The following is a 23,434-nucleotide window of genomic DNA, read 5'->3' on the forward strand; positions in this document are numbered from 1 at the left end:
GAAAAATAGGTTGTTTATCATTAAAACTTTACACTAAGAATCTCCCCCTTTTTGATTATGACAATATGTAGTAGAGATACTTCCATGTTATAGCCGGCTTATAGAGTGGATGTTGGATTTGCTCCCACTGAATGCAATGAATGGTGGTTGACTGGTGGAGTTGGGTTGTTAACTTGCTCCCCCTGAATGTATGCAAGACTATTCTTTGCTATGTAGAGAACTCCATCGTTCTTTTTAGCCAGCTAGTGCATAATAATAGAGACAATGATAGCAAGCATAAAATCAACAGAGACAATGCTAACAAGCATTTGGCATTAATAATTAATAATAATTCTCCCCCTTGGCATCAACAAAAAGGAAAGAACATAGAGTTTAACAGAAATTAACCAGCAAAAATCACACCAAAGTAGTAGAAATAATAGAGATATTAACGAGGACGTAGGAAGTAGAGAGACAATTAATGCAGGCAATAATATCAACAATTTAAGGGATTCTCAATAATATTCAAAGATTTACGAAGAGAACAAAATCTTTCCTCTAAAAGGGGTTTTGTAAAATTATCAGCTAGTTGAAAATCAATACTAATAAAGGAAATTTCAATATCACCTTTTAAAACATGATCTCTAATAATATGATGTTTGATATCAATATGCTTAGCTCGAGAATGATGCACATAATTTTTTGACAGACAAATAGCACTAGAATTATCACACATAATTTTAACAGGTTTAAATGATAGATCATAATCACTTAATTGATGAACCATCCATAGAATGTGAGCACGACATTGACCGATGGCAATATATTCAACCGCTGTAGTAGAGAGAGACAGAGCCCTATTTTTTCTGTTCCAGGAAATCAATGATTTTCCACATGTATCACTAGTACTTTTCCTGTCGTCTTTATCACCTGCATAGTCAGCGTCAGAAAATCCTTCGAGAAAGAAATTTTTCTCTTTTGGATACCATAAACCGAAGGAAGATGTTCCCACTAAATAACGAATAATACGCTTTATTGCAGTTAGATGGGATTCTTTAGGAGCAGACTAAAATCAAGCACATTGCATACACTGAAGATGATGTTCGGTCGACTGGCAGTAATATATAGTAAAGACCCAATCATACCTCTATACTTAGTCTCGTCGACTGTCTTACCTTTATCATCTTTGTCAAGAGAACAAGTGGAACTCATGGGAGTGCCTAATGACTTGGAGTTTTCCATGCCATATTTTTGAATGAGTTCTTTGCAATATTTGGTTTGACAGAGGAATGTACCTTTCTCAGATTGATAGATTTGCAATCCGAGGTAAAAGGTTAATTCGCCTATCATACTCATTTCGAATTCACTTTGCATATAAGTACAGAAAATTATTCACATAAGGAGATATTAGCACTTCCAAAAATAATGTCATCAACATAAATTTGAATGATAAGATTCTTAGAGGAGGATCTTTTGACAAAAAGAGTTGTATCAATTTTTCCACGAGTAAAACCATGATTTAAAAGAAAGTTACTGAGATGATCATACCAAGTACGAGGTGCTTGCTTAAGACCATACAGAGCTTTTGAGAGCTTGAAAACATGATAGGGAAAATTTGGATTTTCAAACCCAGGAGGTTGTTTTACAAAAATTTCTTCTTCAATAGAACCATTTAGGAAAGCATTTTTCACATCCATTTGAAATAATTTAAAATGTTTTCCCTATCATGTTTTCAACCTTGCTACAGGAGCAAAAGTTCATCATAGTCAACTCCTTCTTGTTGAGAGTAACCTTGAGCCACTGAACAACTTTGTTGCGGGTCACCTCTCCAGATTCACTCAGCTTGTTTCTGTAAACCCATTTTGTTACAATGATGGACTTGTCATTAGGTTTAGGGACTAGAGTTCAAACCTTATTTTTGTTGAACTGATCTAGTTCCTCTTTCATTGCCTTGATCCAATGTTCATCTAAGAGAGCCTTTTTTAGTTTCTTAGGTTCTAGGTGAGAGATGAGGGCAACCTATGTCTCATTTATTCTTGATGCTCGAGTCTTCATACCTTCACTTGGATTTCCAATAATAAATGTGTTTGGATAATTTGGTTCGCTTCTCCATTCATTTGGAACAAATTTGACTATAGGTTCGATGGAAAGTTCTTCTGTAGTCGTTTGTTCAGTACTACTTATCTCCCTTTGAGTTGATATATGTAGTTGACTCTCTTCATTATCTATGTTTACTCTTACCTCAATAGATTTGTTAGAATCACAAAAAACAACATGAATAGATTCTTCAATATGTAAAGTGCGCTTATTAAAAACTCGATAAGATCTACTAGAGTTTTAGTAGCCAAGAAATGTACCCTCATCGCTTCGTGCATAAAACTTACCAATATTATCCTTGCCATTGTTGTGAATTAAACATTTACACCCAAATGGATGGAAGTAACCAATGTTAGATCTCTTACCCTTCCACAATTCATAGGGTGTCTTTTTCAGAAGGAGTCTGATTAAGCATCTATTCAGCACATGGCAGGCTGTACTTACAGCTGCCCAAAATTTGTGTGGAAGAGAGTGCTCAATGATCATCGTTCTTGCCATATCTTGCAATGTCCCGTTCTTTCATTCCACAACTCCATTTTGTTGAGGTGATCCAGGTGAAGAAAAGTTGTGAGTATAGCCTTTCTCATTACAGAACTTTTCAAACAAGTTGTTCTCGAATTCTCCCCCATGGTCGCTTCTTATAGATGAAATATAATAACCTTTGTCTCTTTGAACTTTCTCACAGAAAAAAAGCTTAAATTTTTTTAAAGTATCATCCTTGTGAGATAAAAAACATAACCCAGGTAAAACGAGAATAATCATGTACCTTTTACCTCCAATGCTGGTTGTTCTGGTAGGTCCAAATAAGTCCATGTGTAGGAGTTGTAGGGGGTTGTTTGTGGAGACAATATCCTTGCCAGGAAATGAGTTTCTTGTTTGCTTACCCATTTGAGATGCGTCGCAGATGTGATCTTTTGAATAGTCCAACTTAGGTAACCCAATTACCAGCTCATTTTTAGCTAGCTTTTCTATCAGTCTCATGCTTGCATGGCCAAGTTTCTTATGCCAAATCCAGGGATCATCAGTCATTAAAGATAGACATATATGTTCTCCATTGTTTTTTACAAAGTCAAGAATGTATACGTTATTTTCTCTGCTTCCTTGAAGTAGATTATTTCCAGATGAATCTTTTATCAAGCATCAATTTTTTGAAAATGGACTTCTAGATTTTAGTCACATAGTTGACTAATACTCAGTAGATTGTATTTAAGTCCTGTCACTAGATAAACATTTGAGATATCGCAGGAATCATTAAAAGAAATTGTACCAATACCAATTACCGTTCCTTTTGAGTTATCACCAAAACGAATGTTTCCTCCTTGTATTCAGCAATAGATTTGAACAAATTTTTATCTCCCGTCATGTGATTAGAACATCTGCTATCCAGATACCATTTTCCTTTTGTTTTCTTGCAGTGTTCCTACAAAACAAGATTATTATCTCCTCTTAGGTACCCAAACCTTTTTGGGTCCTTCAAGGTTAAGGTTATCTGGAGTTCTTTTGGGTCTCCAAACCCATCTAGATGAGTTGTGATTTTGAAACCAGCAGTTATTTGATACATGTCCAGACTTCCCACAATAATTGCAAGATTTAGGAGTATATTCTTCTGAAATGGAATCATTCTGTTAGTTCTTGAATCAGTCGACTTATAGGACTGGTTGCAACTAAAGTAATTTCCATTTGAAGAATTTTTGTTGCTAGAGACCATTTTAGAGGATTTTTTGGAAGAGTTTCATTTGTCAATGGAATTCTCAACAACAATTTTTAATTAGTGAATTTCCTTATAAAGGAGATCCTTTTCAACATCACTAACTTCCTGTTTTATTTCTGATGAATCCAAGATTTGGACTCATTTAGGGCTTTATTTTAATAGATTTAGTGTCCTCAAATGCATATTTTGTGCCAATAACTGATGTAAATCCTTGAAGTTTAGGTATTTGGATTGAGGAACAAAGCATGGACACTATTGAGCAAAAAGGAACAAGGCAGCTGAAAGAATGAAGGAAAGAAGGCCTGAGGATCGCCTGACCCATTAGGCGAGTCGCCGAACGGCCATGGTCTCGCCTAATGTTCTAGAGTGCCAAGCCCTGAAGGAGAAAATCTAGTCGGCGAGAGAAAGGAGCAGTCATCGAGTTACCGAACGGTTCTGCGATGCAGTGCCATATCGCCCAAAGTTACAGAACCTGAAGATGCTGAAGGCAAAAGCAAAATGACGATGAAAATGACCAAAGGGCGGATCGCCGATTGGATCGGCCATCCTGACTAACTGCGCTGACTGAACCTCCGCAACACACTTTTTGACAACTATAAATACTTGTTTAAATTTTTAGCTTAGAATCTGATTTTGTGTGGAATCATATTATTATTCAGTTTTTGAAGTTTAAAAGAACTGAATAGAGAGACAATATTTCCTTAGCTTTGAAGATTTCCATTTCTAAGAAATTGGAAGTGAGTGTTGAAGATTCTTCATCTTAGACCTTTGTAAAGACTATATCAATCCTACCCAGTTGATGGAAACACAACTTGGTAACGATTTTTACTATGTCTAGCTAAAACACCAATTCTTGGGGTGTCATTATATGATTATGGGTTGATTTAACTGTTGGGTATTTGATAAGTTCACAAATTGGACTCATTTAATTTAGGGCTTTATTTTAATAGAAATAATGTCCTCAAGTGCTTATTTTATCTCAATATCTGATGAAAACTATTAAGTTCAAAGTATTTGAAGTTTTAGCGGAAGCATGGACACTTAGGCGTAAAAAGGAACAGAAAGGCTAGAAAGAACGTAAAAACTGAAGCCTAAGCTTCGCCAATCTCTCTTGGTGAATCGCCGAAGGGAAGCACTCCGCCTTTTGTTCTAGTATGCGAAGCCCTGAAGGAAGTGGATCATAAAGGTGATGAAAGGAGCAGTCGGCGCTTCGTCGAACAGTTTCGCGAAGCAATGCTACACTGCCCAATGGACCAGAACACAAACATGATGAAGGCAAAGCACAAAAGGCAATGAACCAGAAGAAGGGAGATGAACCGAGTAAGTCGGCGATCGCGACTAACCTCGCCGAACGGTCCACAACAACACTAAATCTGAAAACTATAAATACTAGACTTAGTTATTATTTTTAAGGGCCCGAACATTATTGTTAATTTTCACTTTTAGAACATCAGTTTTAGTATTTTTTTCTCAAGTTTGGAGAGGGTTTTGTGGGTGACTTGAAGAAAGGAGTTCATCTTCCCCAAGTTGGAAGTAGGTCTTCTCTATTCTTCTTCCTTTGCTTAAATTAAGGTTTAATTTCTTATACCAATTTGATTTCATTATTATTTTAGGTGTATTTTGTTATCCCTTGATGTGTGGCTAAAAACCCCATTCTTGGGGTGTGATTTAGCCAATATGTGTTGATATTATTGTTGGGTCTTGCTTGCTGATAGGTTAGATGTATTTTAATGGTGATTTCACCTAGTGGTGGTTTAATTTTATGGGTTTGTAGTTGCAAATACAAAGCCACCCATGTGTTTTCGGCTTGCCCGAGAGGGAGGTCGCTAAACCAAGACCGCTAGATTGATGGCCTAAGGAGTGGGTCGGCATGAGGTTCAGCCCGAGAGGGTGAGCCCTAGTCCCATATCCTAAACACTTAGCTCGAGAGAGTGAGTGGGGTAAGGTGTAGGCTGATCTTCATGCGGCAAATGGTTGTCCGAGAGGAACACATTTGAAACGGGGTAAGTTTCCCGAGAGGGAACTTATTTCCATCTAAAACTTAGCCTAGCCACTATTATCTTGCAAATTTCTTATCGAAAGCATGTACCTAACTATTTATCTCAATTTGTATTGCGGTCACACCCCAAGAACTTTTCCCTATACTTGATTTTCTTGTTAGTTTTGTTGTTTTTACTACTTGTGACAAACCCCCTATCTGATATTTGACACTTTCGTGTCACCCCCCAAATTTACAATGTTTTTATTCGCAAATCTCTTTAGCTACGACTAATTAGAATGAAATTCTAATTAACTACTATTTTCACTACCACTCCCTTGGGACACGAACCCAACCCTTGGTTGGGTTACTATATTATCGACGATTGTAGACACTCGTACCGTAGGCTAGTATCATTGGTCACTATAAGCATTAAAATGGCACCGCTGCCGGGGAGTGGTTTTACCTGATATTTTTAGTTTAGTAATATTTTTCTTCTTCTTAGCTGTAGTTTACTAACTTAATTTTTAGTTTTGTTTTGCTTGTTTATATATTGAAACAGGAAAGATGAGCATGAATGGTAACTATGTGTACCAAATGGACCAAATGCTATCTTTTCTCTACCCAACGCCAAAAGAGGGGTGGGTGGCCTCATGAAAATGAGGACAACCTCACTAATGGAACTTGAGTGAGAACTTGCGTCGTGCCACGACGTTAAATAAGGCGCTGTTTGGGAGGCAACCCAAAACCCTTTTTATTGCTTTAAGTTACTTTGATGAAATAATGGTGTGTTGATTGCGCAAGTGAAAGTGTGGAAGTTGAATGAGAAGTATAGATTGGCAAATGGAAAGCCCAGTCGATGAATCGCCGATTGGTTCGGCAACCCCGACGCACTCCACCGTTTGATTCAACCCAGTTTGGGATTGGGTCTGTAAAACTCGGCAGACTCAACGAAATTATTAGCAAGTCGCTGAGTATATCGACGATTCCGATGTAGACCACCGTTTGGATCTTCATCTCGACTGAAGGTCCTGTAAAAATCGGCGAGATAAGTGAACACTCTGCGAATCGCCAGTAGGTTCGGCGATCAGGACTAATGTCACCGAATGGACAAGAACTGGACGGTCTTTCAGTCAAAGGTTTAAAATGTTCTAACTTCATTCTCTTCCATCACTTTTCCACCTCCACAAACTCACACCTGCACTCTAGTTTTATTTTACTTGCACTTTCGGAGTAATTTGGTTAGTTGATTTGTGCGCGGGATTAGATTACATTGCTTCCTAACTTTTCAATAACCATTTGAGTAGCGCAAAAGGTTAGTTTCTCAAACCCCGTGATTGTGTTGTCAAAATTGTACTCATTTGAAAATGCTATGATGAAATCTACTAAACCTCCTTGATTGAATTGAATTTTTTATGTGTCGATTTGTCTGCGATAACCTCGCCTGAACTGCCTTAACTGTTAAAACCTTGTTTTCTAATGCATCGAGTAAGGTTAATACGTGATGGGTGGTATTCGTATGTTATGGGTCTTGATCAAATTTGTGCAATTTGTGCTTAAATTGTGTTTTCGGGGGGTTGCATGGCTGATTTCGAGAAGTTGGGTCAAAAGTAGGCACGTTGGGTCATTCAGCGAGCTATGACGAGCTCACCGAACCACTCCGCGGTTCACCTAAGTGCCTCATCTCGCCCTTATTATCATGCTTTATTTGTTGTGGCTGCTGTAACTTTCGGCGAGAAGCACAGGATCGCCAAGTGCACTCGGTGACTCGCTGAATGATATCTTAATCACCCTTTGTCTGCACCCCTAACCCTTCTGCACTGTGACCTTCGACGAACTAACTGTGGTTTGCCGAAGGTATTCGGTGATAAGCTGAATAGACTGACCATCTACCTGCAACTAAATATCTCTACTTAGTTTGTCAAAAACGTTCTAACGTTATCTCAAGATTTTGCAGACATGGCCAAATCCAAAGTTGCAGGAAGAGACGTGCCACCCCGACACATAAAAGCACAAAATTTCTGGAGAGATGCAGAAAGCCGAACAAGACCAAAGCAAAGAGCAAGAGCAAGGATGCTAGTTATAGTAGGAGGATTCCCATTGACCCTAATGTCCCTTCATGGACCCGAGGGTTCATCAATGTGGTACATGCCTTTGGAGCAGCTCATGATTTGGATAATATGGTTAAGGCTAATCTCGCTGTAGCAGAGAACCAGAGTCAGAATGATAATACTCAGGGCACTGATGCCCAAATAGATAGAGTGACTACTTAGACATGATCCCCTATTTACCTCCCTCTTTGTCTTTCTTTATTCTAGATTCTAAATATTTTGTTACTTGCATTTGAGGACAAACACATTTCTTTTGTGGTGGGGTGAGGCCCACACCTTTTGTGTTGATATTTGTGTTTTTGTGTACAATTGGGTTGTCTGTTTTAAATTGTTCTTAAAATTGCTTTGCGATTGTTTGAGCTTATGCCTTCTTTTGGTTTAATTGCAAAATAATTTTAACTCTTTTTAAAATTTTTTGTTTTTCGAAAATTTTTGCCACCGCTGTTCTCATACAAATTTAAGTCTCAGTTTCGATCAATACCGATGACTTAAATAATGCTCTCAATCGAACAAACATGAATGTGCGGCTACAATGAGACCAAATGAAGTTATATAGGCAATATGTGAACTCTTTGCATCTCATTGTGATTAGCCATGTATCAAATTGATTTCTCGTGTGATGATCGTTGCACACTAGCGAAAATGTGTAGTCTTGTTTGGCTTTAGTATCGATGCCTTGTGTGATGAGCTTACTTTGAACCATGCATGAATAAACCTAGAATTTTCCCCGTTAGTTTGATTGGTTTAGTAAGGTGTGCTCTTGAAATGATCTTAGGCAACTTTAAAGAGTGTGAGCCAATCTGATATATACCTCTTTTATGACCCACCCGTGAGCGTGTGAAACTCTTTTGAACAACCCTTGAGCCTTACCCTTCTTTGAAAGAAAACTTGATAAAACCTAGTTCTTTATTCAACCACTACCTGTAATCCTCATGACTTGTGATGTAGTGAATAGCCAACTTAAGCCAAAAGCTTAAGTTGGGGGTGTGGTGAAAAGGAAAAGGAGAAGTCAAGAAGTGCAAGAAAAGTCTCTTCTAACTCATGGTGTTGCGAAAAAATGGAAGCCCTCCATATAAAAAAGAGAGAGAATAACAGAAAAATAAAAGAAAAGAAAAGAATGAAAAAGAAGACTGTGGAATAAAAGTCCAAAAGAAATGGAGTTTCCAAGCAATCGATGGAGTGAATAATAGGATGACTTAGAAGCACTAGAAGAAAAATTGATAGAAGAAGGTGAAGAAAAGGAAGTGTTGAAAACTCCACATTTTTGATCTTGAGTAAGCCGAATCGAAGATCGATTGGAAAATAAGGGCAAACCTATGGGTAAAAACATGTATTGTGTTCCTCTTTCTAAGTGTGAGCGTTGCATCTGATTCCTGATCTTAAATTGATTAACTTCTGTGTGTGAATATGGAATCAATATTTATGTGAGGGCATTCTGATACTGTTGTTGAGCTTGAACTTGCATTAGTAGCAAGTATTGTGAGCATGAGAATCTTTGGTAATGGTGTGTCACAACTTGAATCTTTGAGTACACAATTGATCTTTGCATGAGTAGTTTGAGTCTTGTTATGTATATTCATGATTGAGTCTTGTGTAGCACTATTTTAGACATCCTTTTTGAACTGTTAAACTTGAATTTTAATTGAGGACAAACAAAAGTTTAAGTTGGGGGTGTTGATGAGTCCACAAATTGGACTCATTTAGGGATTTATTTTAATAGAAATAGTGTTCTCAAATGCTTATTTTGTCTCAATATCTGATGAAAACTATTAAGTTTCAGGTATTTGAAGTTTTAGCGGAAGCATAGACAGTTAGGCACAAAAAAGAACAGAAAGGCTAGAAAGAACGTAAAAACTGAAACCTGAGCTTCGCCAATCACTCTTGGCGAATCTATGAAGGGAAGCACTCCGCCCTTTGTTCCAGTATGCGAAGCCCTGAAGGAAGTGGATATAAAAGGCGATAAAGGAGCAGTCGACGATTCGCTGAACAGTTTCGCGAAGCAATGCTATACCGCCCAATGGTCTAGAACACAAAGATGCTGAAGGCAAAGCACAAAAGGTGATGAACCAGAAGAAAGGCGATTCGCCGAGTCATTCAACGATCGCGACTAACCTCGCCGAACGGTCTGCCGCAACACTAAGTCTGAAAACTATAAATACTAGCCTTAGTTATTAATTTTAAGGGCCCAAAAATTATTGTTAATTTTCACTTTTAGAACATCAGTTTTAGTATTTTTCTCTCAAGTTTGGAGAGTGTTTTGTGGGAGACTTGAAGAAATGAGTTCATGTTCCCCAAGTTGGAAGTGGGTCTTCTCTATTGTTCTTCCTTTGCTTAAATTAAGGTTTAATTTCTTATACCCATTTGATTTCACTATCTTTTTAGGTGTGTTTTGTTATCCCTTGATGTGTGGCTAAAAACCCCCATTCTTGGGGTGTGATTTAGCAAATATGTGTAGATATTATTGTTGGGTCTTGCTTGCTGATAGGTTAGATGTATTTTAATGGTGATTTCACCTAGTGGTTGTGGTTTAATTTAATGGGTTTGTAGCCACCTATGTATTTTCGTCTTACCTGAGAGGGAGGTCGCGAAACCATGATCGCTAGACTAATGGCCTAAGGAGTGGGTCAACTGAGGTTCAGCCCGAGAGGGTAAGCCATAGTCCCATATCCTAACACTCAGCTCGAGAGAGTGAGTGGGGTAAGGCGTAGGCTGGCCTTCATGCGGCAGATGGGTGTCTAAGAGGAACGCATTTGGAACGGGGTAAGTTGCTCGAGAGGGAACTTATTTCCATCTAAAGCTTAGCCTAGTCACTATTATCTTGCAAATTTCCTATCAAAAGCATGTACTCAACTTTTTATCTCAACTTGTATTGCGGTGAAACTCCAAGAACTTTTCCCATACTTGATTTTCTTGTTATTTTTGTTGTTTTTATTACCTGTGACAAAACCCCTCTTTTGATATTTGACACTTTCGTGTCACCCCCCAAATTTAAAATGTTTTTATTCGCAAATCTCTTTAGCTACGACTAATTAAAATGAAATTCTAATTAATTACTATTTTCACTTACACTCCCTTGGTACACGACCCCAACCCTTGGTTGGATTACTATATTATCTATGATCGTAGACACCGTACCGTAGGTTAGTGTCATTGGTCACGATAAGCATCAGTATTGTTAATTGATAGTTTATTTACTGTTGAAAAGTGAGTTCGTTTAGTAATTGTAGTTGAATTTAATGGGTTGTAGTGGCAAATACAATCTTAACTTCGTGTTTTGGCTTGCTCGAGAGAGAGGTTTTAAAATCTAAATTACTAAATCGATGGTCTGTGGGTAGTGGGTTGTCATGGGTTTAGCTCAAGAGAGTGAACCCTAAACCCTATTCCACACATTCAGCTCGAGACGAAGGCTGTGCTTCATTGCTGCTTATTGGTGTTCGAGAGAAACCAATTTGATTCGGGGTAAATTGTTCGAGCTAAAGTTTACCCCCACTAAAGTCTAGCTTATTCACTAATTTGCAGTTGTTTACTGTTAATTACAATTACCCGGTTGTTTACCTTAGCCCATAATCCAATCACATCCCAAGAATCCCGCTATATTCGTATTTTCGTGTTAGTTGCTGTTTTAGTTGATAATACAAAACCCCCTTGATATTTGACACTTGTGTCACCTATAATTTAAATCATGCCTTTATTCGTAAATGTGTTTAGCTATGATTGACTAAAGCATATTCTTACTTGCCTATTGATTCTCGATTACGAACCACTCCCTTGGGACTCGACCCCAACTCACTAGTTGGGTTATATTACTACTGAACGATCGTTGATGCTTAGTATTTGATGAAGTATCTTTGATAGCGTTCACATTATCAATTTCCAATTTCCTTTTTTCAGTTTGAAGATTTTGAAAGTCGGAAAAAATTCTATTAATGTCTGTCACAGCACGATCTAACAAGTTTTTTAAATCATTACAATTATTACATACCTCTGTGCTTGATTCTCCAACAGCCATGAAGCAAATGTTACCAATTTCTTCATGTTCATTTTCAGAGTTGTCTTCATCACTCCAGCTGCTTAGTGCTTTGTTCTTTTGGTTTCCTCTGGAGTAGTTTTCTTTGCTTCTGGACATTCACTGGCTATGTGACCATACTTTCAACATTTATAACGTTTTCCATCATTTCTTGATTGATCATTGATATACTTTACCTTTCCGAAGTTTCTTACTCTTCTGCTGTTTCTAGATTTCCTGAAGGAATCCATCACAGATCTAGTAATTAAGGCAATTTCATCTTCTGCTAGTTCTTCTTCTCCTTTGTCTTCCTGATTTGCTTTGAACGCCACAATTTTCTTTTTGGATTCTTCTTGGACTTTTTGGTTAAGATGAGTTTTCTCAAAAGCTATTAAATCTCCCCTCACCTCATCATAGGTTAGGGTGTTTAAATTCATGCTTTCAACAACAACTACTTTTGCGTGCCATTGTGGTAGCAAGCCTCGAAGAACTCTTCGTATATGTTCTATAGGAGGATATATTTTTCCTGAAGCTTTTAGTTCTCCAATGATCTTACTCAGTTGAGCAAATATGCTCTCAATTGTTTCTCTTACCTTCATTTGAAAAAGTTTGTATTCATAAACTAGCAATATGATGATGGTTTCTTTGACTTTATCAGTTCCTTTATAGATAAATCAGCTAAATGATTTGACCAAGAAGATAATGGAGATTGAAGTCCAATGCAAAAGGAAGGACAGATACATCACTCCTCATGAGCGAAGAAGGCCTAAGGACGATGATGGTAGACGTGTCAAAGGAATGCTCTCAATCATTTTCCAAAAGGTCAATGAGCATGATAGAGTGCTGGAAGAGATGAAAAAGAATGTCGAAGTGCTAAATCAGATGATTGGCTCTCATTCCAGATCAATCCAGCTGCTTAAGAACCTTATGGGTCATGTGCTATCTAATCTCTACCCTCGACAAAAAGGGGAGTTGCCTAGTGATACTATGGCTAACCCCAAAAATGAGGTTTAAGTGTTCACTTGCGTTGTGCCACGACGTTAACCAAGGCGCTTCTTGGGAGGCAACCCAATTGTTTATCGCTTTATTTTTATTTTAGAAATAATGGTGTGTTGATTGTGCAGATTAAAGTGTAGGAAGGTGTTTAAAAAGTGCAAGTTGGCGATCCAATAGTCCAGTCGGCGCATTACTGAAGAGGTTGGTGAGCCTGACTTGGACCGCCGTTGGACTCAAGACAATTTTAAATTGGAGTCTGTAAAACTCGGCGAGCCTAAGAGCAACTTGGGCGAATCACCGACCTGGTCGGTGATCCTGATCTAATCCACCATTTGGACCCTCTAAATAACTGAAGTCTTGTAAAATTTGGTGAGGTAAGTGACGACTCGGCGTGTCGCCGAGTGGTTCAGCAAGCACAACTAATATCGCCAAATGGGCTAGAACTGGACGGTTTTTATAAGGCCAAAGGTTTAAATTTTCAAACTCTTCACTTTCCCTCACTTTAAATCTTCACAAACTCACACCCACACCTTAGTTTATATATTTTCGCATTTCTAGAAGTATTTTAGTTATTGATTTGTGCTCGGGATTGGGAATACGTTACAACCTAGCATTTCAATATCAATTTAATCAGCATAAAATGTTAGTTTTCCAAACCCCAAGTTTATTTTTATCGAAGTTGTACTCATCTGCCATAATATTATCTTGTTGTCGTGTGCTGGGCCTCTCTGATAGGATTAGAATGTTTGAAAACCTGTTTTAAATTGTTAATCTTTCCCGTAATGTTTATATTATCGAATTTCCGTAATTTTGTGCCTTAAAATGAATTAAAATTTATGGGGTTGTGCTTGCATGTTGTTTAAGTTAGTTGGGTGAAGTCTGAGTAGCCCGTATTTTTGCCAAAAGACGTAAATTACCCAATGATATAGTGAGTGACGTCATTCATAAGGGAAAAAGTAATAAATTAGCCAAATTTGGCAAAACCAGGAGAACTCTGAGTATCCCGAGGTAATGGATGTTATGGGTCTTACTTTAATTTGACTAGTGTATGCTTTGATTTTGTTTTCGGGGGGTTGTGGGGTTGAATTCGTGAAGTTGGGTTGAAGGTAGGAACATTAGGTCATTTGGCGAGCTGGGTCGAGCTCGCCGAACCACTCAGCGGTTCGCCGAAGTTCCCTATCTCGCCTTTAATTTCATGCTTAATGTTTTGTTGGGCTCTATAACTTTCTATGAGAAGCATGAGGTCGCCGAAGGCACTCGACAACTCGCCAAAAGACTTCTTGATCGCCTTTTGTCTTCACCTCTGAACCTTTTTTGCACTGTAACTTTCAGTGGGATAGCCCTTGCTCACCGAAAGCTGTCGGAGATTCGCCAATAGGCCTTTCCCATCGCCGACTTACCAAAATTTTAAAGCCAATCCTTTCGGGGAGCCCGATCTATCTCGCCAAAGTGATTCGGCGACCCGCCAACTAGTTCGCTGAGTTTGTCTGCAATTGTTTTTCTATGAATTTGATTGAGTTGTTTCTAACTTTTTCCTGATGTTTTGCAAATATGGTACAAACAAATATGGACATGCCACCCCAGAAAAGAGTACGCGGTATCACTATAAATGACAGGGGATCAAATCCTCCAAAGAAGGGCAGACAAGAGCTTTCGCCAAGTGACAAAGACAAGGGCAAGAGGCCCATATCTGATAGGGTGACTACTAGTTCCCAGGCAACTTTATCTGAGCCTGATGATGACCATCCTCTACATTCCTGACGGTCTAAGCTCCGAGCCAGACCTCGCCCTGACTCAGCTAGAGTTCCTCCAGTTTTGATATCAGCAGACTCAGTACCAGCTCCGACACCTCCGGTGACTCCTGTGCCACCTGTCTTCCTCCTCCCAAGATTCTGAACCGGTTAAAAGGTGATGGTTTGCAAACCGTCTTAGAGGAGAAGTTTCTCTCGACAGAAGGCCTTGAAGGCAAGTACACAGTTGTGAGGGACACCCTCCACTACCATAGGTTTGATCAGTTTACCAGGCCCCGAGGCCCTTAAATTCCTTCATGGGTCCGGGAGTTCTATAGAGCCTATGGTGACTTGGTCTCAAAAAGAAAGAAAAAGGCGAGCGAGTTCAGACCGGTGAAGTCTGTCATAGTACGGGGAAAGGAAGTTGGGTGCAATAGTGAGTACATAAACACTATACTGGGTATAGCTCTGAACTCTACGCACCCTTATGATGGATTGCATGTTGCTTAGTCCTTAGATGATTTGAAGGGATGGTTGGCACCTTTGATTTTCGATACCACCTCGAGGTGGATCGAGGCGGGAGCCTCTATTGAGATGAGGGATTTGAGTGTTGCTGCCCGATTTTGGTCTAGCTTTATCAACATCACCATTATGCCATCCCAGAACGAGTCTGTCCTCCGCCATCCTAAGGCAGCATGCCTTGGGTCTATCATATCCCGGAGGAGTATCGACATGGGACTCCTTATTGAACAGGAGATGGCCATGAGGGCTAAGTAGAGACAGACCTCCTTTCCATTCCCAGTGTTGATCACTGAATTATGTCGGCGTGCTGGAGTGTCCCAGGATGATACGAGAGATATTGAGGTTACCCCATCTTCCTCCGCTGACATCTGGCGCATTGAGGTAGAGTATACTCGTGAGACGGCTGATAGGATGAGAGCAGATCCAACAGATACTTCTCCGGAGGTTGATGTTAATTCTATACCTGCAGAGGAATCTTTACCTACTCCATCCTCTGGGCCTTCAGGTACTACTGCCCCTACCTCTTCTTCACATGCTCCAGGCACATCCACTTCCTCCCAGCAGACCAAGAATACTCAGGTGATATCCTAAAGATGGGGTATCTAGCCCATTCAGCTGATGTGAGGGCTACCATACTTGAGAGAGATGTCCCTCTTATGATTGAGGCTTTCATTTTAGCTGCACTGACCCCCCTTCAAACTTCCATTGACACTCTCACCACGAGAGTCAAGGCTTGTGAGAGCAGGCAGGGGGAGACCTCCGAGGTTACAGCTTTTAAAGCCAAGGTAGCAAACTTGAGGAAGGACGTAGACTATCTAAAGTCTACCGACTTCACTTCATTACTGGAGGCTGCAGATGATTTGGACGCTCCTGAGACTTCAGAGATTCCTTCGGCTACCACCAGAGATGTAAATAGGGATGAGGAAGCAGTTGATGAGTCGGATGCTGAGACCGACGAGGAGTAGATAGAGATACTGGAGGAGAGCATATATGGAGACTTGCCGGATCTTGAGAAGACGATCATGTAGTCGGTGATCGAGACATCACTGACCAAGACTTCTATGGCAGCTTCTAGTGGGTTTGGTACTATTGTTCCTTCTAAGGTGACTCCGGGTACTGATGCCCGAGTCCAGACTGATTCACCAGGCATTGATGCCCAAACAGATAGAGCGACTGTGTAGACATGACCCCCTCTTTACCTCCCTCTTTGTATTTCTTTATTTTAACTTTTGGATATTTTTTGTTTCCATTTGAGGGCAAATGACTTTATTTGTGGTGGGGTGAGACCCACCTTTTGGGTGAATTTTTGTGAATATTGATGTTTTGTTTATATATTTGGGTTTTTGAGCTATAATTGTGTTTTTACACTATTTTTGTGGATGGTTGAGCTTGTGGCTCCTTGTTTTAAATGTAAATGATTTTTGACCCTTCTGAATTTTTTTTGCAACCTCTTGTTTGTGTTGAATATGGCTGTTCTTTTGCAAATTTGAGTATCAGTTTTCATCAATACGGATGACTTGAATAGTGCTCATAATTGAACAAAAGTGAATGTGCGGCTACGATGAGGCCAAATGAAGTTGCATAGACTATATGTGAATTCTTTGCATCTCATTGTGACTAGCCAAGTATCGAATTGAGTCTCTTGTGATGAACTTTGCACACTAGAAAAAGTGTGGAGTCTTGTTTGACTTTGGTGTTAATGCCGTGTGTGATGAGCTTACCGTGAACCATGTGTGATGTCACCTAGAATTTGCCTCGTTGGTCCGGTTGACTAATTGATGCAATCGCTTGATATGATCTTAGGAAACTTTAAAGAGTGTGAAACAATTTGACATTATACCTCTTTTGTGTCCTACCTTGTGAGTGTGTGAACTCCTTTTGAGCATCCTTTGAGCCTTAACCTTTTCTTGGAAGAAACTTGATGAAAAGTTAACCTTTCTTGATCCAATACCTATAATCCTCATGATTTGTTTGAATAACCAACTTAGGCCAAAAGCCTAAGTTGGGGGTATGGTGAAAAGAGAAGGTAAATCAAAGAGTGCAAGAAAGTCCCCTTTTACCCATGTTTTGAGAAAAATGGAACCCCTCCATACAAAAAAAAAATGAAAAAGAAGAAAAGAAAAATAAAGAAAAAGTTGCGGAATAAAGTTGTGAAAATGCAAAAAGAAATGAGGTTCCAATTGTCCATGGAAAGTGAATAATGGGATGACTTGTAAGCACTAATGAAAAATGATGAAGAAAAGGGAAGGAAATGTTATTCACACCACATTTCATGAGGACTATAGCCATTGAGCCTAAATGACCATACCTTTGCACTCAGCCCCGTTACAAGCCTTAAAAAGACCTTTTTGATCTTGAGTAAGTTGAAACAAATGTTGGTTGGAAAATACGGGCAAACCTATAGGTGAAATCATACATTGTGTTCATCTTTGTGAGTGTGAGTGTTGCATTTGATTCAGGAACTTTAAATTGTTGAACCATTGTGTGTGAATATGAAATCATTCTTTGTATGAGGGCATTTCAGTACCTTTGTTGAGATTGAACTTGAACTTGCATTTGAAGCAAGTATTGTGAGCTTGAGATTCTTTGATAATGGTGAGTCACAACTTGAAACTTTGAGTGCATATTTGATCCTTTTTTAAATTGCTGAACTTGAGTTTACTTGAGGAGAAGCAAAAGTTTAAGTTGGGGGCGTTGATGAGTCCACGATTTGGACTCATTTAGGGCTTTATTTTAATAGATTTAGTGTCCTCAAATGCATATTTTGTGCCAATAACTGATGTAAATCCTTGAATTTCAGGTATTTGGACTGAGGAACAAAGCATGGACAATATTGAGCAAAAAGGAACAAGGTAGCTGAAAGAACGAAGGAAATAATGCCTGAGGAGTGCCTAACCCATTAGGCGAGTCACCGAACGGCCAGGGTCTCGCCTAATGCTCTAGAGTGCCAAGCCTTGAAGGAGAAAATCTAGTAGGCGAGAGAAAAAAGCAGTCGACGAGTCACCGAACGGTTCCGCGATGCAGTGCCATATTGCCCACAGTTACAGAACCTGAAGATGCTGAAGGCAAAAGCAAAACGGCGATGAAAATGACCAAAGGGCGGATCGCCGATCCCGACTAACTGCGCTGATTGAACCTCCGTAGCACACTTTTTGACAACTATAAATAGTTGTTTAAATTTTTAGGTTAGAATCTGATTTTGTGTGGAATCATATTATTATTCAGTTTTTGAAGTTTAGGGCTTAGAATTGAATAAAGAGACAATATTTTCTTAGCTTTGAAGATTTGAAGATTTCCATTTCCAAGAAATTGGAAGTGGGTGTTGAAAATTCTTCATCTTAGACCTTGTAAAGACTATATCATTCCTACCCAGTTGATGGAAACACAACTTGGTAACGATTTTTACCTTTTTACTATGTCTAGCTAAAACCCCAATTCTTGGTATGTGATTATGTAATTATGGGTTGATTTAACTGCTGGGTATTATTAATTGATAGTTTATTTGCTATTTAAAAGGATTTCGTTCAGTAATTGTGGTTGAATTTAATGCGTTGTAGTTGCAAATACAATCTTAACTTAGTGTTTTTGGCTTGCTCGAGAGAGAGGTTTTAAAACAAAAAATTACTGAATCGATGGTCTGTGGGTATTGGGTTGTCATGGGTTCAGCTCGAGAGAGTGAACCCTAAACCCTTTTCCACACATTCAACTCAAGAGAGTGAATGGACTAAAGCGAAGGCTGTGCTTCATTGCTGCTTATTCGTGTTCGAGAGAAACCAATTTGATTCGGGGTAAATTGTTTGAGAGAAACTTTAGCCCCACTAAAGTCTAGCTTATTCATTGATTTGCAGCTGTTTACTATTAATTGCAATTATCCGGTTGTTTACTTTAGCCCATAATCCAATCACATCCTAAGAATCCCGTCTCTATGTTCGTATTTTTGTGTTAGTTGCTGTTTTAGTTGATAATACAAAACCCCCTTGATATTTGACAGTTGTGTCACCTATAATTTAAATCATGCTTTTATTCGTAAATGTTTTTAGCTATGATTGGCTAGAGCATATTCTTACTTGCCTATTGATTCTCGATTACGAACCACTCCCTTGGGACTTGACCCCAACTCACTAGTTGGGTTATATTACTACTGAACGATTGTTGATGCTTAGTATTGGATGAAGTATCTTTGATAGCGTTCACATTATCAATTTCTAAATTTCTTTTTTCAGTTTGAAGATTTCGAAAGTTAGAAAAAATTCTATTAAGGTCTGTCACAGCACAATCTAACAAGTTTTTAAAATTATTTCATTTATTACATACCTCTGTGCTTGATTCTCCAACAACCATGAAGCAAATGTTACCAATTTCTTCATGTTCATTTTCAGAGTTGTGTTCATCACTCCAGATGCTTAGTGCTTTGTTCTTTTGGTTTCCTTTGCTGTAGTTTTTCATTGCTTCTGGATATTCACTGGCTATGTGACCATGCTTTCCACATTCATAACATTTTCCATCATTTCTTGATTGATCATTGATATACTTTACCTTTCCGAAGTTTCTTCCTCTTCTGTGGTTTCTCGATTTCTTGAAGGAATCCATTACTGATCTAGTAATTAAGGCAATTTCATCTTCTGCAAGTTCTTATTCTCCTTTGTCTTCCTGATTTACTTTGAACGCCATAATTTTATTTGTGGATTCTTCTTGGCCTTTTTTGTTAAGATGAGTTTTCTCAAAAGCTATTAAATCTCCCCTCACCTCATCATAGGTTAGGGTGTTTGAATTCATGCTTTCAAGAGCAACTACTTTGGCGTGCCATTGCGGTCGCAAGCTTCAAAGAACTCTTCGTATATGTTCTATGGGAGGATATATTTTTCCTAAAGCTTTTAGTTCTCCAATGATCTTACTCAGTCGAGCAAACATGCTCTCAATTGTTTCTCCTTCCTTTATTTGAAAAAGTTTGTATTCATATACTAGCAAGCTAATGATGGTTTCTTTGACTTTATTAGTTCCTTCATAGATAACTTCCAGATTATCCCACATCTCTTTGGCAATGTCACATCAAGATATATTTTCATATTCCTCACCACTGATAGCATTATATAGAACTTTTTTTGCTTTGGAGTTTATTTGAATAATCTCCATTTGTTCATTTGTGTAGTTCTCCAAGCTTGGAATAGTGGAGGATTAACTTTCATCTGAACTTTTCGTGATAGGAATAGGAATGTCACCAACCTTGATCGCTCTCCAAACTTTCACATCATAGGATTTTATGAAGGTTTCCATTCTCACTTTCCAATGAGAAAAGTGGTTCGCATTAAAGTAGGGAGGTCTTGTTTGAGAAGTTCCTTCTTGAAATAGTGCGCCCATGATTTGTTGTGCCATGATCTTTTTCTCATATGTTGTTAGACATATTTTTGTGAGACGAGGCTCTGGTACCAATTGAAAGTGCAAGAGGGGGTTGAATTGCTATTTTTTCATTTTTCTTCTTGAGTAGTCGACTTAAGGTGTCTCTTAGTCGACTGTAGCTAGCAAAGAAGTATAATTAAAAATTGGAAATTAAACTTGACACAACAAGTTTTTATACTGGTTGGGATCCAATGTGGATCTTACGTCCAGTCCCCTTGGGTTGCAAGGGTGTTCTCTTCAAGCCTTTGTAACTTGGTGTGAGTACAGAGATTAGTGTAGACAGATTACACTCAGTGATTAGTTTCACTCTTTTTGTTTTAATACAAAAGCCTTACCAACAATATTTTTCTCTAATCTCTTTTTTGTTTACATAGTAGAACTAAGTAATACAATGTTTGTTAAAAGTAGAGTAGGGAATGTGAGATGATTCAGACTTCTTTTACAATTGCTTCTAGCAATCAACCCTTCATTTATAGTGTTTGGAGTCCTGAATCTTTCCATTGAAGAGATGGTAACCCAAGAGATTTTGATCCTTGCAAAAGAAGGCAAGGGATCCTTTTTATCCAAGAATAAAGCTCAAGGATGATTTTCAGTCTTGATTCTTTTGCAGCTTCCTTGATTGAGTGTTGATTGTAGCCGTTGGATTCTTCCGTTTAGCCTTGAATCTTTAGCTTCCTTGATTGAGTGTAAGTTTGACATCTTCAGTCTTCCTTGATTGAATGTTGATTGGAATGTAGCCTTTGTATCCATTAGTGTTTGGATGTCGAGATATTCATCTTTCCTTGATTAACTTCGTTTGTGATCCGTGCTTTCTAAGGATCTTAATTTGGACAGTTCCTTGAGTCAAGATCTTCCTTGATTGGCACCTTTTGTGATTTGTGGTTTCTGAGGATCTCCTTTTGGATCCTTGATTGATACTTTATCAATTAGGATCCTTGATTTATCATTTCTGATCCTTGATTGATAATCTTCAATTGTTTGATGAGGGATCTATGATTCATTCTTGATTCTTTCTTTTTTGATAATGATTATTGTCCTGGAAAAATAAGTTGTTTATCATTAAAACTTTACACCAACAGAAATCACATTTGAGGGTGCAGATCCTTGACATACAGGAGCAATATATTCATTGTCTGGTTGAAAATCTAGGGATGCAGATAAGCATACATTTTATTATTGTCTATGCAAGAAATGAAGTACAGAAGAAAGAGATCCTATGCCAAAAAATTATGCAAATAACATTACAACATCAACTTTATTGGGTAGTATATGTGGGGACTTTAAGAGTGTACTGGGCTCAAATGATAGGTTGGGGTCTCCTGTCATACAACATGAGGTTCAGGGATTTCAAAATGCACTTGATCACTTGCAGTTAACTACTATTAAGGCAAGTCATTATACTTGGTGTAATAAATAGGCAATAGATAGTAGAGTATACACCAAAATTGACTGGGCTTTTGGAAATATACACTGAATGCATTAATTTGGACATGTGGAAGCTGAGTTTATGAACTCTTTAGTATCAGACCACTCACCCATTTTAATTAAATATAAGAAACATCAAAACATTCATCAAAAGCCATTTAGATTATACACTAATGTGATGGAGCATCCTAACTTTGCTGATACACTGAAAAATACTTGGGGTGATAGTATTAGTGGGTGTAGAATGAAACATGTCTGGGAGAAGCTCAAGAAGTTTAAATTGCAGAGTAAAGATATAAATGCCTAAATGGCTTCTTATAAGAAAAGGTTGCGTACACTGAGGAAAAAGCTAGACATCACTTGAGGACAACTATAAACAAGCAACCTGAATCAATGTTGAAGAGACTACACTTAGACAGAAGGATAGAGCAATTTGGATTGATTATGGTGACTCAAATTCCAAGTACTTCCATGCTCAGTGGAATATTAGGATTATCCAAAACACCATTTCATCCATTTATATTGAGTCTCCAATCAAGTTGACAGAACCTCTACATATAGAAGCTGAGTTTATCTCTGTTTTAAGGATCTTATGGGGAGAAAGCCAAAGAATTGAAATGCTTAAATACTGAGGTGGTTAGAGATGGACCATGTATCTCTATCATGCAACAAAGAGAGCTCATAAAAGAGGTTACTACAGAAGAAGGACACACCCAAAGATAAAGCACCAGGAGTTGATGGCTTTCCAATTGAATTCTTTACTAAAAACTGGGAGTGGTTCATAAAGATATAATTTCAGTTGTGAAGCACTTTTTCCATTCAAGAGGTCTATGTCCTCCTATCAATACCACAACTGTGACTTTGATTACAAAAGTTAAAAGCTCCAACCAAGGTTAAAGATTACAGACCCATAGCCCGTTGTACCATCGTGCACAAAATCATATCCAAGGTTCTAATCAGAAGAATAAAGCTTGTGATTTCAGAATTGATTGGTAAAGCACAATAAAATTTTGTAGAGGGAAGGAGTATAGTAGATAACATTATGGTATATTATGAATTTTCAAGAGTTACAATAGAAGGTGGATATTCCATATATAGATGTGTGCTTAAGGTGGATCTAAGGAAGGCCTGTGACACCTTGGAATAGGGATTTTTAGAAAAACTGTTGAGTGAAATGGGGTTCTCTATAAATTTTGTCCACTGGATCATGGTGTGTGTATCTACACTGTCATATTTAGGGGTGTCAAATGGGCAGGTTGGGTTGAGATTAGAGATGTTAAAATGGATTGAGATAGAAATTGGGTTGGGTCTTGAACCGCCCAGGTTTCCTTTGAATGCAATGAGTAGGCTCAAATGGGTTCAAAATTGGGTTGGGTCATGACCCACCCAATTTGACCCGCTTAGTCTCAATAATTTTAACATATTGATATTTAGCTTTTATAACCACAATTTGAATTCAACTTAAGATTTTTTTAAAGTTAC

General features: G+C 38.4%; 2 protein-coding genes across 2 annotated transcripts in view; both read left to right on the forward strand.

Moving 5' to 3' along the window:
* LOC125838361 (protein TONNEAU 1a-like) overlaps positions 1 to 23,434 on the forward strand; it is a 1,213,107-nt gene that overhangs the window by 65,929 nt on the left and 1,123,744 nt on the right. The window lies entirely within an intron of this gene.
* On the forward strand, positions 15,724 to 16,095 carry LOC125838408 (uncharacterized). Its single transcript, XM_049517471.1, has one exon. It carries the CDS (start codon positions 15,724 to 15,726, stop codon positions 16,093 to 16,095), a length of 372 nt encoding a protein of 123 aa, XP_049373428.1.

Source organism: Solanum verrucosum, unplaced genomic scaffold, assembly GCF_900185275.1.
Source record: "Solanum verrucosum unplaced genomic scaffold, falcon-dt-bn FXZP01000150.1, whole genome shotgun sequence".
Taxonomy (NCBI): domain Eukaryota; kingdom Viridiplantae; phylum Streptophyta; class Magnoliopsida; order Solanales; family Solanaceae; genus Solanum; species Solanum verrucosum.

Excerpts from the sequence above, each read along its gene's own strand:
- LOC125838408 (XM_049517471.1), top strand. The coding sequence starts at position 15,724 with ATGGGGTATCTAGCCCATTCAGCTGATGTGAGGGCTACCATACTTGAG.